This window comes from Populus trichocarpa, chromosome 7 (assembly GCF_000002775.5).
Source record: "Populus trichocarpa isolate Nisqually-1 chromosome 7, P.trichocarpa_v4.1, whole genome shotgun sequence".
In the NCBI taxonomy this organism is placed as follows: domain Eukaryota; kingdom Viridiplantae; phylum Streptophyta; class Magnoliopsida; order Malpighiales; family Salicaceae; genus Populus; species Populus trichocarpa.
In genome coordinates, this window is record NC_037291.2 from 6,253,542 (window position 1) to 6,269,775 (window position 16,234).

Here is a 16,234-nt window from a genome sequence, read left to right on the forward strand (position 1 = left end):
GCTACAAGGAGGGAGTTTGCATCTTGATGCTATGAATATTTTCAATGGAGGAAATCTGTTACATCAAAACATTTTGCAGGTTAATATAACTGGCGTGACAGGCAAAGTCAAGTTCAATCCTGATGGGAACCTCATTCGTCCTGCTTATGACGTTATCAATGTGAAAGATTGGTTAATTATTGGTCTAATTATTCTGGTTTATCAGTTGTGCCTCCTGAAACTCTTTACTCAAGGCCTCGTAATCGTTCCAGCTCTAGTCAGAAATTACACGGTGTTATATGGCCTGGCCAAACGGCACAGAAGCCCAGTGGATGCATGGGTTTTCCCAAACAATGGAAGGCATTTGAGAATTAGAGTTCCAAATCGTGTTGGTTATTGTGAATTTGTCTCTCGTGTACCAGGCACAGATATGTTTGCTGGGCACTGCATTGATGTTTTCACTGCAGCTATCAACTTGTTGCCATATGCTGTTCCACATGGAGATGGAGCCATATGGAGATGGAGTTAGGCCATGTTTGTTTTCTAGAAAGTAGTTTTCGGGAAATTATTTTCTAAACTTTCCTGTGTTTGTTTGTCATAAGAAAAGGTGGTCAACGAAAAATACTTTCCGGTCAACGGAAAATATTTTCCAGTAAAAGAAAAACACTTTCCGGTCAATGAAAAACACTTTTCAGTCAAATGAAAATTTGACTTGGTTTTCAGGAAAGTGTTTTCACTTTTGGCTGTGTTTGTTTTCCGGAAAGTGGTTTCCGGGAAACCACTTTCCAAACTTTCATATGTTTGTTTGTCATTAGGAAAGTTGGTCAACGGAAAACACTTTCCAGTCAAAGGAAAATTTGGCTTGGTTTTCAGGAAAGTGTTTTCCTGAAAAATTTAGGCGGAAAACACTTTCCGGAAGTTGTGAAAAATTTAGAAATGTCATTATTTGCTGATTATATCAAATTTGATCCTCAAACTTTTGATTGCTATATATATTTTGTTTTGAATATTTATTTTTTAACTTCATCTCTTAAAATTTAATTTTATATTAACTTTGGTCCTTATTTTTATAATTGCTATTTGCTTTTTCCTTATCATTTTTTTATTGAAATTTTTTATCTATCAAATTTGGTCCTCATTCTTCTGATTGTTACTTATTTTATTTGAAATAATTTATGAAATGTTAATTATTATTATTTTAATTTCTTCATCTTTCAATTTTTTTATTTTTTATTTGATCTCTATTATTTTGATTATTATTTATTTTATCTGAGATAATTTATGAAATTATATTTTTTTTCAATTTCATTCTCATTCAACTTTTTAATTTGTAAGATTTGTTCCTCATTATTTTAATAAACTTGAAAAAAATATAACATTAATAAGTTATTTTCCAGCTCATTTTCCATAACATAACCAAACACTGGAAAATGTTTTCCAACTTATTTTCCATTACACTACCAAACATCGGAAAATACTTTCCCGGAATTCACTTTTTCCGGAATTCATTTTTCAAAAAAAAACTACTTTCCAGCAAACAAACAGGATCTTAGTAATCCAAGTTGAACTGAGCTTCTACGTTTGATCACAGTGGGTGTGAGTGTCCTAAAACAAAAACTTTGCAGATTTTCAAAAGTGCAATGGTTCTTTATTGTTTATTCAGTTTCATCTTTCATATAGGTCTATGATGCAGCAAGAGGTGATATTGCAATCATCGCTACTAGAACAAGGATGGCTGACTTTACACAGCCATATGTCCAGTCTGGGCTAGTTGTAGTAGCTCCTGTTAAAAAATGGAATTCAGGTGCTTGCTCTCTTCATATATTTTTTGAAGATGGTGCGGCAGTTCAGGCAGTACAGCTCATTGGAGTTAGCTTCTTCTGGTCGAAGCTCAACGTCTACACGTCTTCAAACATTTCTTTCATTTGCTGATGAAAAGGAACAGGAAGTGAAAAGCCGCTCCAAGAGAAGGCAACTGGAAATGGCCTCTAATCGAAATGAATCCATGGACAGTTACAGTTCCCAGGGACGAGACATTGAATAGCTTCCAGATGAAAGTCCTCATGCTAGTACCGAAGCCTAATGATCCATCATCAACGTATTGTTACACGGTGGAGTTTCCTTTCAGGGCTAGTTCATCTCTTTTCAGTTGATTCTTGATGGCCTGCAATTGCAACCGCCTAAAGGGATATGCAGGCAACATAAAAGAGAATTACTGGCAGCAACTTTTAGTTCTTACTTTGATACGTTGCCCGCGCTACACCGTGGGCATCCATTCTGTTATATATATATTATACTCGTCTGAATCAAGTGACGCTTGAAGTGGAGAATGAGAAAAGCATTGTGCATAGATGAAGTTGAAAGGAAACAAAATCATTGTAACAAAAAAGCGCAATAGCATAGTTCCGAGTCTGTTTAAACACCAAGCAGAGAAAATATGGCTATAGTGACCCGAAGAAGCAACGGTGGCAGCAAATAAGCATCAGCAATGCTTTGGCAAGTCCAAACATGAAATGGCAATAAAAAGAAGAAGAAGAAGCTGCCAGCAGTGCTTTATAACAGAGAAGGTGCTAAAATGGAGCTGGATAGAGCAGGTTAGCAAGGGACAACAAAAAGGAGCCTTCTGAGTGTGTGTTTACGATGAATTTATTTATTCGTTTATTGGGGTATGAAGCTGCCAGACACCTCTTAAAACCTAGTGGGATCTTCCAGACAGCCAGTCACCCTGCGTTTCAATAACGGCATGTTAAATGATCGAACGAAGAAAGAATGTGAGTGAAATCAGCTGGAGAGAGAGCTGTTAAATGCAGATAAAAGCATGGTAAATGACAGCAAAAAAAAAAAGGGAACTTGCTGTTTCAGCACATAAAGACTGTAAAAGGTCAGCACATGCTCAAGAGCAACCAATTTAGATTCAAAATTAGATTAGTAATCTTTGGCCACACAACATGGGCGCGAGAACCATATTCACACGGCGCACAGCCCCAGAGAGAAAGGTTAAAACGGCAATCCTTAGTTAGCAGAGAAACAACATCAACGGTAACAACATAGCAGCACAACACAATTAAATGGAAGGTGGTTATATATGATATTATTATATTATGTAAATATATATTTATTATTATTAAAAGTTTAATTTATTTTTAATATTTATATAATATTAAATTAATGATTCTAATATTTGATTTATGAATATAAAGTAAATATAAAATTCATGGGACAAAAAAACTTCAAAGAAAATTATAAAGTTGTTATAATTATAGAATTTCTATTGCATCAAGACATTGTTCCTAAAATATTCTTGGTCGATACTCTCTTAAATACTAAAAATTTGTTAGAGACGTAGAGATTGATACATATTATATTCTTTTCTTTATAAAAGAAAATAATTATTCTCATAAACTGAGGTATAAGAGATACCTAAAACTAATATGTAATTGTTTGTTATAAGACATATATACTTAACTGACCCGCATGAGAATTTCATATGGAGAGATCACATATATCTATGGAAAGACTCACGTGACAATTGTGTAAGTAATCATTAAACTTGATATCACTAAGTTATCTTATATAGAGAATGTTATACTTTGATCATGTTACATGTTATCTTAATCAAGGTAACGAAGGGGCAAACATTATGTATAACATGAACTATATGAAGATACTTAAGTGATTAATAAAGGATTCATCACCTTAGATGAATTATGAAAAATGTTTTATATGTTTTCAAACAGTATTGATTGAGATCCTTGGACAAGGTGGAATGAGATTTAAAAAGAATTCCAAATCTTATTCAAACGATCAATGACTATTACGTAGAGAACAAACATGATTTAACATGGCAAACATACTTTATGTTTTAATATTAAATTGAATTATTGATAAAAGGATATTAATTATACTAAGAAATCGGTCACTAAAGGTTAAGTTAAACCACTAATGACTTTTTTAATATTTGGGGGATCATGACACATTACTAGATGATGTACATGATCTTCAAATATAAGTTAATCAATTTTTAAATTGATAATAAATTAAATTGTTTAATTCATTTAATTCTATTTAACTAAAATTATAATTTATATTTGGGTCAACATATTAGGAACTTAATGGGTTACACATATTAAGAATTATTAGTCAAAAATTAAACTGTGATAATTTAATTAAGTATGACTTGATTAAAATATAATTTAGAAATTAAGAACTAATATATAATTAATACAATGATTATGTTTCTAGACCTTGAAAAATCAAGTAAGGACTTGATTGAGTTAATTTCTAAAATTATCTTGAATTAATATATAGATATTATTCAGGGAGCAAATTGATATTTTGCTCATGTATACAGTTTTTCATATTTTCCTATAGATAGTAAGTTATGCCTCTTATTTAGGATTCATTGTTTATTATACACAAACACTACATAAGTTACATAATATATAGAAAGCTAGCACTATAAGCATAACAATCTCTTTTCTAAATAGGGATTTAATAGATTTTTCACTTGTGGTTCGTGTGAATTACTGTTGGAGACCGAACAATTGAACGACTTGTAGTTTACGACAATCCAACCTTTAAAAAATTATTCAAAGTCAAAGAAGATCAGATCTTCAAATAATAAATTTCTAAATAACTCTAGATCTGTCTAATAGAATTCTAAAAACTCTTTAATAATTTTATTTTATTTTATTCACTACGTGTATAATATTAGGAACACAACATTAAAGTAGAAATAAACTTAGATCAAAAGGAGTGTACACAGCCTAAGATAATCTGTCAAAGAAGGAAAAAGGCGCAGGTGGTATGGTTATAGAAGACAGACATGTGCATCTCTTTAATTAGCTGGGTAGTTCTGCAATAGCAGCAGCGCAAAACAAACAGATGTGATGCTTGGGATAACGGGGAAGAAAAAAAACATTGGAGTTGATTCGATGAACAAATGAAACAAAGGGTGATGAAACATGTACTGAAAAAACAGCAACAGCAAAGAAACCGTGTCTCTTTAAAGGGAAAAGAAGCAGTACTGCTCAAGTTAATCGTCAAGGAAACAAAGCGTGGTCCCGATAAGGAGGTAGAAAAACTCGTCCCTGTTGGTGTACATGTGTTTAAATTAAGGGAAAGAACGTGCGGGACTGAGAAAAGGATTTGGAAAAAAAAAAAAAAAAAGATGTCATTTCCTTGAGAACAATACGCATAATCTAAGAGGATGCATAACCAAGAAAAAGCAATGCTTCCCTATATAAAAATTTGGCGAAGAGGGAATTTATCAAGAACAGTGCCTCTGCATGGTCGGGTGATGAAGAACTCAGCTTCTTCGCTGGCAAGGATGACTTATCAAGGATTGGAGCTGCTGGTGGGTGCTCTTCTGCTCGGTCTACCTCTTCCTGATAGCTGCTTTGCTCCGTAACAGCGTTGATGCATAGAAAAAGATGTCAGTTAGTAGGATTAGAATGTAGCAGGGAAAAGATTGCAAAGAGCAAACCAATTGGCTAGCGCGATGTACTTCAACAAAGAATTCAACAAGTGAAGTAGATGATTCTCATAATCACTATAAAAATCGATGCATCAGTGTCTCTCTTTCATTACTTGTCTCATTGTATTTCTGCATTGTATATTATTGTTGCCAAAAATTTAAGGTGGTGATTTTATTAAAGATTGTAAATTTCAATTTAGCTCTAATTCACCTCTCTTATGCTATTTTAATCTTTCAATTGGTATTAGAGTTTGGACTCTTTATTTGAGGTTTAATCACCTACGAATAAAAAAAATCATGCCACAAGAATATCAATGTTTAAGTAGGGCTCCCTTCTTCCCTCTACCAAATGCTTCCTTTTCATGGGAAATATGTGTTCAAAGAAGGTCATGTGGATATGACTTTTCCACCCAATGAGCATATGAGATACTTTTTGGTCATAACAACAAAGCAATGTTTACAGGTTCTCAATCGGCCGGCCGGCCATTTGAGCGTTCTCTTTAAATTAATCCATACCATAGGTTATTTTGCCCAAACAATGAAGTTGATGGACTTATAATTTGGGTTATGACTAACTTGGAGACTCGAAGGAAAATCACCTCTTATCTATGGTTATTTACTTACAATAATGATTTTCATTGTAAATCAGTTTGATGTTCAATGACCCTCTTTTGAAACCCTCTTCTTGTATATCAACCATATTTTCTTTCTCAAACATTTGTTCAAGTGGGGTAATTAATGGTACTAATGGTTTATCTACAAAGAAACCACACACCTTTCTAGATCTTTGGTCAAGTAAAACCTCCTTAACCAATGGATTGATGATCTTACAGATGTGGTCAGAGGGCAGCAAGAACAAAATTGGAAATTATAGGCACAGGCATTTCGTTTCCACCTAATTAAGATCTGTTGTTTAGGATTTTCTACTAGGAGGAGTAGGTTTGAAAATATAAGAAGAAAAAAGTGACGATGAAGAGGGGCATCCAACCGAGCCAGCTTGGAGTGATCTTGCTGATCCTTTGGCTCTAGCTTACTTTTATTCCACTTTGAACTTGTGCTTTTAATCCTTGATGATGCAATATTTATGTGTGGATTGGTGCTCTTGGTTTCTGTGAACTTTATTTGTGAATCTACTTACTAATTGTGAATCTTTGTTTACCTCATTTTTTTTTATGTCAGGAGGGGAGAAGATTGTGATGCTGATATTGTGCAAAAGGGCGATGCTGGGGTGATAGTTGTGATGCATGCATGTCTTTGAAAATATGGATTAATATATACATGGTCCATTATATACCAAAAATTAATTTAATTTTTTTATTAAAAACACTTTTAAAATACAAAAACAAATAGAATTATTAAACAAGCTAACCGTTGCTCAAAAACAAATTTACCAAAATTAGCAAACGAACTAATCGTTGCTCTAAAACAGATTGATTTAGCTACTAGAAATCTACTCAGTCTGGTCTAGAAAAAGGAGAAATCACACACAGTAATTTATAAATAAAAAAAAAGGGAGCGCAGGATGAGAAACTAAATCTATAATAAAAAGCAAGGTGAGAAATTGAAATCGAAATCACTATTTAAATCCATAGTGAAAGATCACATAATCCACATTGATTATAACCCTCATCTCTTTTACTTTTTTGTTAATAGTAAAAGATAAATGCAGTTTCGATTTGTTTAAATGTGTTCCCTGACCTGTGATGCTAAACTTATATCAGAACATGTTAATCAACAAAATAAGTAACAAATTCATGAGTAATCTTCAAGAGAATAATATGTTTTATTAAATGGGGTCTCGTACACTAAGATTACAACTTCATTCACAATTATTATACACACCAATAGTATTCATCAGTCTTCAGGGATTGAAAAGGAACCAAGGATCTAAACATTGCTTTTAATGTACTTCTGAAACCATTCTTCTTCCCTACAATATTTGCGCACAACTTTGTATACTTCAATCAGGAGCTTCGGGAAGCGACTCGCAAAATAGTTATCATAACCTTCTGGGACTGGTCCTACAAGTTCCTGAAGCATCAACGCAAATCAAAACTGAAATCAGCTATTTGCGTAAACAAATTCAAAGAACTGGCTTGTAAAGAGAAGTCATGCAAGGCACAATCATCCCAGTACACGTCACAAGTTCAAAGGAAACGTATCCGACGCAGATACAGATTGAGACATTAATATAACAATATACAAACATATGTTTGATGTTTGCATACTATTATAGACTGTTCTAAAATGAAGGATAACACGTTGATTTGTCTCAGAGGGGGCAGTTCATATTGGATTTCTGACGCTCAAAACAGTGAGAAAGTCGCACTCAGCAGAGTATTAAAAATGGTTCACCTCCAAGAGAAGCAGGGCATTAAGTCAGCCATTCAATTTTTCTTCCCCTAGCTCCCTCCCCCTCCCCCAATAACGAGAAGATAAACTAGAACACAATATTAAATGACAATAAACTGATGACAGCATTTGTAATGTAATAAATAGTTTGTCTGAGAAATAAACCTGAATTTCATTGGGAAGTTCTCTATAATGATTCAACTTGTTTCGAATGACTCGCAACAAGTCCCGAATGCCATCAAACTTATAACGCCTATGACGACCAATGTCAGTGATGAATGCAGGTTCCATCTTTTCATTCCATTTTCCACCACCCAGTGCTGTTGGTGCAATACCCTCCAATGCTTTCAGAATATCTGAGTCAGAGACCCTATCTTCCAATTCTACTCTGTCACTTGTGTCGCGAAGAAATGACAATCTCAGCTCTGAATTCCAAAACATAGGATGGTGCAGCACTTCCAATGCCTTGGGCCTAACAGCATATCAAAGGTATGTCATGAACAAAAGCATTTAGTTGTTTGGGAAAAAAAAATCAAAACAAGAGTTAAAGATCCTAATTTCCATGCTAGAATATGATTAAAAATGAAATTATCTGTATGCTAGGATAAAAATCCGGGGATATTTTGAAATAAAGCATACCTCAATTCAGGGTCAGGATTTAATAAGCGGGAAATAAGATCCTCAGCTTCTGGAATATACTCCACCAAGAACAGGTCCTTTTGGTTTTTCACAATATTGACATCACGTTCAAGATGATCACCAAATGGATGTCTGCCGCCAGTGATGCAGTAAAAGAGGACACAACCCAAACTAAATAAATCAACTGCACGTGTTTCGCGTCTATGATGAAGCTGTTCAGGTGCTTGCCAACCAGAACTGCCAGAACCTGCAATGACATCATCCAATATCTTGGTAAAACAGCCATTCAATCAGTTATATATATGTTAGGATATGTTCACTTGGATAATCTAATTGGAAAAAAAATCACAGCTCAGATGAGAAATAATATTCCTAAAGCCAGAATAACGAGCTATTAACACTGACCATGTAATGGAGACCACTGAGCTTGAATGGATATGGTTTCAGATGAGAAATACTTACCAGTAGCATGATAAGCTAATGAGGACATATCTCCAAGGAGGCGCTTGCTGATACCCATGTCAGAGAGCTTAGCACATAAAGATCTTTCCTTAATTATCAACACATTCTGAGGCTTCAAGTCTCGATGAATTATTCCCAGTTCGTGCAAATGCACAAGCCCAGAAACCATATCCCTGTATTGGATTGAAAATGAAAAGAATCCAAACATAAACATTTAAAGGAGGGCAGTAATTTTTTCTGCATCAAGCCCTGAAGCATTGAAAAGAGTTTTTCACTTACCTCATCAAAGTTAGTAATAGAGGTGAAGGGTGGCCTGTTGCTTTCCATAAATTGAGATCCTGCATAACTCCTTTCACTGAGTCCAACCGAAGTTTATGCTCTATTGCAGCTCTTGAAGTTCGGTCCTTGCCATAGACAGGGTTTAAAGAGGAATCGGAGTATATTTGAATCAAGTCATCTAAGCTGCATGTACAACGCTCCAGAGATAGGTACACAAAATCCTCATCATACTCCACCCCATACCATCGAACAATATTTGGATGTCTGTCTGATGCAATGAGATTCTGAATTTCTTTCCAAGCGACATCATGATGAGTTTGGACAAGGCGTTTCACAGCAACTAGTCGACCTTCATATACACCCTCAAGAACAACAGTACCATTGCTTCCCTTAGCAATTTCTGTATTTGATACAAATAGCTTACCAATTCTGCGTCCATTGGCGCCTCCATCAACAAGTTTATTAAGGTCTGATAATGTTTTGTTAACACCCTCTCCCGGTGCAATTCCATTCCCGTTTTCAACACTTACATTGTTCTTTCCTGGTTTTTTAGCTTTCTTCTTTTTGGAAGATGAAGCTTTTAATCCAGTACCACTCAACTGTCCCTCCAAGGTAAAACTTTCTTTACTCAGGTACAAAACAAAGCACAATAACAGGATACCAACAAACAAAATGAAGGACTGTGTTGTTGACCACATGAGGAGCATTCCAAACCTATAATGGACTTCACCTGCTGCAGAAGCAGAAGGCAAAGCAAGCATTTCTTTACCATGTTCACTGGGAGCTGCAAGCAACATTCTTGCATGATGATCATCTAATGATTTCTCAACCCCAGGCTGTGTGGTAAGCATTAGATTTGGAGCAGACAATGGGAGCTTATCTTCACCATGAATATCCCCAGAGGAATACTGTGACTTGTCCTGTCGTTGGACAACAATCCTTCTAGATTGACATGATAACGGTGTATCAGAATCAAGCTCAAAGCTCAAGTTAAATACTTCTGATGGATTCTCGACATCTTTACAAAGAAAAGTGGCCCCGATTGTGGCCACTTTTGTACTCCATGAAACTTTGTCTGAATTTGGACCAAACGTTTGCAGTGCATAATCTGTCCTTAAGATGTATATTACCTGAGCGGTATTTGATGAACCAGACTTTAGCAGATCCTTATTATTGTTAAGGTCATCATGTAAACCACTCCCTTCTTCAAAACTCTGCAACGAAGATGGAGAATCAGGGGACTTAAAAGTGCGGATAAGTCTTCCAGTTTTAGCCTCGACTACAAACACAGTAGTTTTCTTAGACCCAAGCATAACAGCTCCATCCTCTGACATGTGTGGTGTAATTTTAATAAAGTCTTCAATATTCATTGGAAGTTTCTGTCAGATCAACAGTGTACATCAATGATTAAAATGTGCAAGCAATCATAACAAGAGGATGAATGCTTTGAATGTTTATAATCAACAAAAGAAACCTAATGCATAATCTTTTGAAAATAGACATCATTATTCTATACAAAAATGAACTTCTTAGCCATAGTGCCATACCATTCCACCTGAGTATTTGTAATGTGCATACAACTGCCAGTCATCCCCATAATCTAAAAAGAACCCTGTAAGTCCTCCCGGGCCTTTTTCTTTATCACTGTCATGTTTGGCTGGTGCTTGATATGAAGAATATGTTGGCCCTCCAGACGAAAATGACCAAAGAATTTTCCCAGAAATTTTATCTTTAAAATAAATCGTTCCATTTAATAGAGCAACTAATTCTGTAGAATCTTCATATTGTCTGTATAAACAAAAAGGCAGAGCAGGAGTAACAGAATTAGATAACCACAAACCACAGGACAGCAAATAGATATCAAGAAACAGCCAAAACCAAGGTAAATTTCACAAAACAGCCAAAATCAAGGTAAATTTCATGGAACAGCAGACACTGTAAACCAAGTATCACGGATTGGGACCTCACAAATATAAAAGACTGAAAAAGCTCCTGAAAACATGATGGTGTTTCAAATGAGTAGCTGTCAAGATCTGGTTGGGAATATCATCATGTCGTGGGTCCCACCATTCCAAGACAAAAAAACCATCTCACAAACTGCATCAGCCATTCGTGACCTCAAAACCAGTTCGGCCACTTGTGTCATTGGATCAATAGCACCGGCTGGAAAAAATGGATTTGTTTCCCAGACTTCACCCACGCTATATCCCCCAGATATAAACCTTCTGGCTCAAATAACCCATCCTCTTTTCTCTCACACCTGTCAAAATTCTTACCCATTCAAATCCATGGCTCTCCTCATCTTCCACAAAACTAATTGCAATTCTAACACAATAAGCATACTACGAGAGCAACTCAAATAACTCTTCTTCAGATCTAAACCGTTAAATCCCATCTCTTCTTCTTCGCACAACACCAAATATTTACAGCTATCCACATTCCGATGTTCCATCACATTGCTACCATTATCCATTTTAACCATTTCAAACCAAATTTTAATCTTTCTATGTGTACCATTCCACCTCCCCCACCCAATCACCGAAGACATAATCATACAAACAAGTCTAAATTGATGATGAAAAGTAGCATGCGCTTCTATTGTCAACAATGAAAGCTACTGTACTTAGCACTAATCCAAAATGGAGGTGAGATCATGATGCAATGAGCCCTCTGCGTGGATTCACGTATATGTGAGAGACTCCACTAAGCATTATTCTTAATTCAACCATGTTACGCCAAAAATCCTACTCTAACATTCATTTCATTACACGAGAACCCATTATGCAAATGTATCCAAAGAAGACAAAAATAAACACAATCAATGACAAGGGTTAAACAAAAAACATTATAACAACCCCCCCCCCCCTCGCCCCCACCCTCCCTCCAGAAAAAAAAAAAAAAAAACCTTCAAACTATCAAGAAACTAAATCGAACAGGAAAGAGAGAGAGAGAGAGAGTACTTAGAGCAGTCAAAGTAACTCACGAGAATGATTTGAGAGATCTTCCACCAGCTCGAGTTGACTCGGTGAAATCAAGACCAGAAGTCAAAACAATCCCTGCTCTCTCCGAATCCAAAACATCTCCAATTGAACTTGAAAACATATAAATTAAAATCAATAATAAACAGAAAAAACGAGCAGAAAACATCTTCATTTTCTTTTTAATTGGATTTTTGAGAAAGAGAGAGAGAGGGAGGGAGGGTTTTGTGATGGATTTTGAAGAATGATAATAATAAGATTATGATTAAGGGAATTGGAAGGAAGGAAGGAAAGATGGAATCAAAGGGAAGATAGAGGTGGAAAGTTATGCCTCTGTTTCCGACCCTGCAATTTTAGGATCTCCGAAACCGAGTCCATGGTGTTCCTTACCAAGACAAGACTCGGTTGTTTGTCTTTTGGACTTGCTCTTGTCTTGCTATACCGGCTTTGCTTTGCTTACGTTTGTTTACTTCCTTCTTCTTCTTCTTTTTTCCTGTTTTTTTTTTTGTTTTGTTTTCATTCTTGTTTTATCTTCAATCCACCAATTTAGCCCTGTGTAAACGTTTCCGTCAACTGAACCCTATATATTTTATGATTGAAGTCAAATGAGTCCATCTCCAATATGTAACATCATCCATGTCCGTCCATCAGATGATCCAAGGAAGCTTCCTTTTTGCTGTCGAAGCGGGTGGGTTTCACATCTTAAAATAATATCAAGAAAGATAATTTTCGGTTAAGAGATCAATTTTGACAGAATTTCGACTCCATATATGAACCCTATTAGAAAATAAAATGATAGAATAATTGTTTGAAAGTTGCCGATTTGAATTAATTCATCCTATTTAGAAAAAATACTATTGCAGGTGCCCGTGCATATATGAATATTTTCTAACATAAAAAAAATATATTCTATAGATTCAAACTTTTTTAAAAAATACAAGAAAAATCGGTAAGTTTAATAAATTTAATTAATTTAATAATATGATTAAGAATCGACAAAGCGAACAAAAAAAAATTGTTATCAACTAACTATAAAAAATAAATTGTCAATATCACTCTCGGGAGGAGAAAAAAGAAAAACCAGTTTAAGATCGATCATTACTCTGTCATGGACACCGCCCCACTATCAAAACAAGCTCACGCCAAAAAAGATCGCAAAAGACTGTGAAAGGCTACACAATGACACCGAAATAGAACATGTCGAAGAAACCACCTAAAAAGCAAATCAAGCAAAATATCATGAAGTGAGCTTCTCCTACTTATATTTAATTATTTAATTTAAAAAAAAAAGGAAATTCTCTAAAAAAAACTAAATTTAACAAAAAATAACAATTAAAAAAACTTGAGATAACCCGGGTCATTTTCAAAAACAGTAAGAGATCCTATAGAAAGGGAAAAAATAATGAAGTCAAATTTTCAATTAAATAAATATTGAATGATAAAACTGAAAAAACATTAGCTGAGAAAAAAAAAATAAAAAACCCAAAAAAATCTCTTAAACTTAAGTTAATCTCTCAAACTCGCAACTATTTAAATCTAAAATTCAAGTTTAATTAAGAAAATCAATTCCCAAATAATTTATTATTAAAGAATAAAACCAAAAAAAATTATCAATTTAAAAAACATTATCAAATGTTTTAGTAATGTTACCATGCTTTTAGTGATGAAAAAGCCTAAGCAGCTCGTACACATCAGTTAAATATATTTTTTTTAATAATAAGTTAGTAATTTCATTGTACTAAAAATTTAAAAAACCTGAACACATGAGTCTAAGCTATGTAAACCCCTTTTGGTCTTAGTTTTTTCTTTTTTACCATTTTTTATATGGCAAAGGCGAGGGATGGTCAATAAATCAATATATTAATTAAAGATGGCCAATAAATCTATGTCCATAAGTTTGTGCATGGCCCTTATCTCATAGCACAATACTGAATAACATAACATAACACAGCACAACAAGTCATTACAAGAATCCATAAATCGGGCATCTAGGCTTGTGGCCCAGCGGCAGAGACAAGGTTTCCTTGCCTCTGTCACCTGGGTTCGAGTCTCAGCGTGCACGTATGTCACCCCCGCGGTGTCTTACCTGCCTACTTGGCTTGCAGAGTGTTCAGTGGGTCCAGGGATTAGTTGTGATGCGCATAAGCTGGTCCGGACACCTCGGGTTACCAAAAAAAAAAGAATCCATAAATCGGCACTTCTTAATTGCTTGAAAAGTTAAATTTTTTATGTCTAAACTGATCGCCATAACATTATTATCTGCCTAGGTGTCAAGCATGGCTTGAGCCCGTATCCTTTTCTTTTCTTTTTTCTTTAGAAAAAAATAATAATTTCATCAATATCATTTTAAAACCTAGATTTACCCAACAAATCAATCTTGCATCTAATTAATTTAGAGTTTAGATTGGTTCGAGTTAAAACAGAAAAACAGAAAAATCTACATCTAGACAAAAGTGAAATTTTTTAAAAAAAACTAGATAATCTAGGGTTAATAATAATAAAAAAAAGAAATTGAGTATTTTTAATATTAAATTTGTATTTTACAGTGTATATTTACAGCATAATATTATGTAAGATAAATTGAAAAAACATGCGAGGGACCCATAAATATTTTTAAAATTTCCTTTGAAAATTTTAAATTTTTTTCATTTTTCTTTTAACATTATTATATTATTTTATTAGTAAATATATATTGGGCTAGACTTTGCCCAACCGTTTAGGCTAAGCTGGAACGGGTCTAGCCTCAGGTTAGGGCCAGCCCGACCCATATTAGTGACATTTTACCATTTGCATGCATAATGTATTTTACATGCATAATGTATTTTGCATACAAATGGTTATGAAGGGGGTTTGGAGAAGAAAAATGAGAGGAAAACTTGCCTGGTTATAGGAGAAGAGAGGCTAGAGGTGTTCCTAGTTATGCAAGGAAGTCCCCCGTGTGGCTGGTGGCGTTAACGGAGATGAAGGCGCAGTGAAGGAAGAAGCCAAATAGGTGGTCGTAAGGGGAAAAGACCCGGAAAAAAGATGATTTTTTTCTCAACTTTAGTCTCAAATTTCTTGATGTCAAATGCTTGGAATTCACCTCTATTTATAGGGGGTAGAAGAGAGATATTTTGTCTCTTTTAGGGACCAATCTTGGCCTTTGATTTGAATTAAAAGGATCTTAACTGTTGATTCAAAGTTGCAACCATGACTTGAAAAAGTTGGCAGCTAAAAGTTGCATGAGTTGGCTACTTTGGGGTGACACCAAGGCCGCCGTGGTGTCAATCGGCCAGAAAAAACAATACCAAGGTATAGTCAAATGTCAGACTATCATGGTAGTGTATGTTTTGTCAAGTTTGATGAAGAGATGAAGCATTAAATGCCCCTGAAAAATAGTCACTCAAACAGCTTTTTCAGGAAAAAAAAAAAAAAAGATGATGAACAGTAACCAAACGACCATGTTCTCTTTTTTTTGTACTGTTCGGTTAAAACGGTGTTGTTTTGGTCAAAACATGACATTTTATTTAAATGAAATGATATTGTTTTGGCTTTCAGGGTTTTAATTTAGAGATTTAGCCAAAGTTCAATTTAGTTATTCGGCTTTTAATTACTCTTCTAATTGACTCCAAACTTTTGATTTAATGCAATTTTACCCCTGTCGAATTTCAACATCAACCATTAATTTCAATGCCTTTTTCATTTTGGTCATTGGTCTTGGATTTAAACAAATTGACCCTCAATTGACTATTAAACTTTCAAATCTCTTCAATTTCACCCATGATTTCGATCAATTTAGTCCGCAGAGTTCGGTGCTTTTTTCTAAAAGATCCTTGGCTATGAATTTCTTTAATTTGACCTCTAATTTACCATAAAATTTTGATTTTCTTGTGATTTTTCCCCTGATTTAAACCAATTGACTTTGTAAAAATTAAATTTAGTCCTCTAAAATTCTAATCATCTCAATTAAGGCCAAATTGAGCTTCCAAACTTAATTTTTCACCATTTAAGTCCTTAATAAAATTAATTTGACTCATTTAAAGTATAATTAAATCTTGCACTTAATTAAATCATTTAATTTGACCCAAAT

At 34.6% G+C, this 16,234-nt stretch overlaps 1 protein-coding gene across 1 annotated transcript; it reads right to left on the reverse strand.

Annotated features, from left to right (window-relative positions):
- Positions 1-7,214: 7,214 nt before the first annotated feature.
- Positions 7,215-12,713, reverse strand: LOC18101071 (serine/threonine-protein kinase/endoribonuclease IRE1a). Its single transcript, XM_006380514.3, has 7 exons — positions 12,171-12,713; positions 10,735-10,975; positions 9,188-10,566; positions 8,909-9,081; positions 8,447-8,693; positions 7,973-8,279; positions 7,215-7,486 (listed from the first exon to the last, which is right to left on the reverse strand). The coding sequence occupies exons 1-7, from the start codon at positions 12,338-12,340 to the stop codon at positions 7,343-7,345; spliced, it is 2,661 nt and encodes an 886-aa protein (XP_006380576.1). The 5' UTR covers positions 12,341-12,713; the 3' UTR covers positions 7,215-7,342.
- Between the last annotated feature and the right edge of the window lie 3,521 nt (positions 12,714-16,234).

Bases quoted from the DNA above. Each gene is read 5' to 3' on its own strand.
- LOC18101071 (XM_006380514.3), bottom strand. From the start codon at position 12,340: ATGAAGATGTTTTCTGCTCGTTTTTTCTGTTTATTATTGATTTTAATT. The intron at 9,082-9,187 runs GTAAGTGAAAAA...AATCCAATACAG, and splicing joins CTATTACTAACTTTGATGAG to GGATATGGTTTCTGGGCTTG. The intron at 8,694-8,908 runs GTAAGTATTTCT...ATGTCATTGCAG, and splicing joins ATTAGCTTATCATGCTACTG to GTTCTGGCAGTTCTGGTTGG.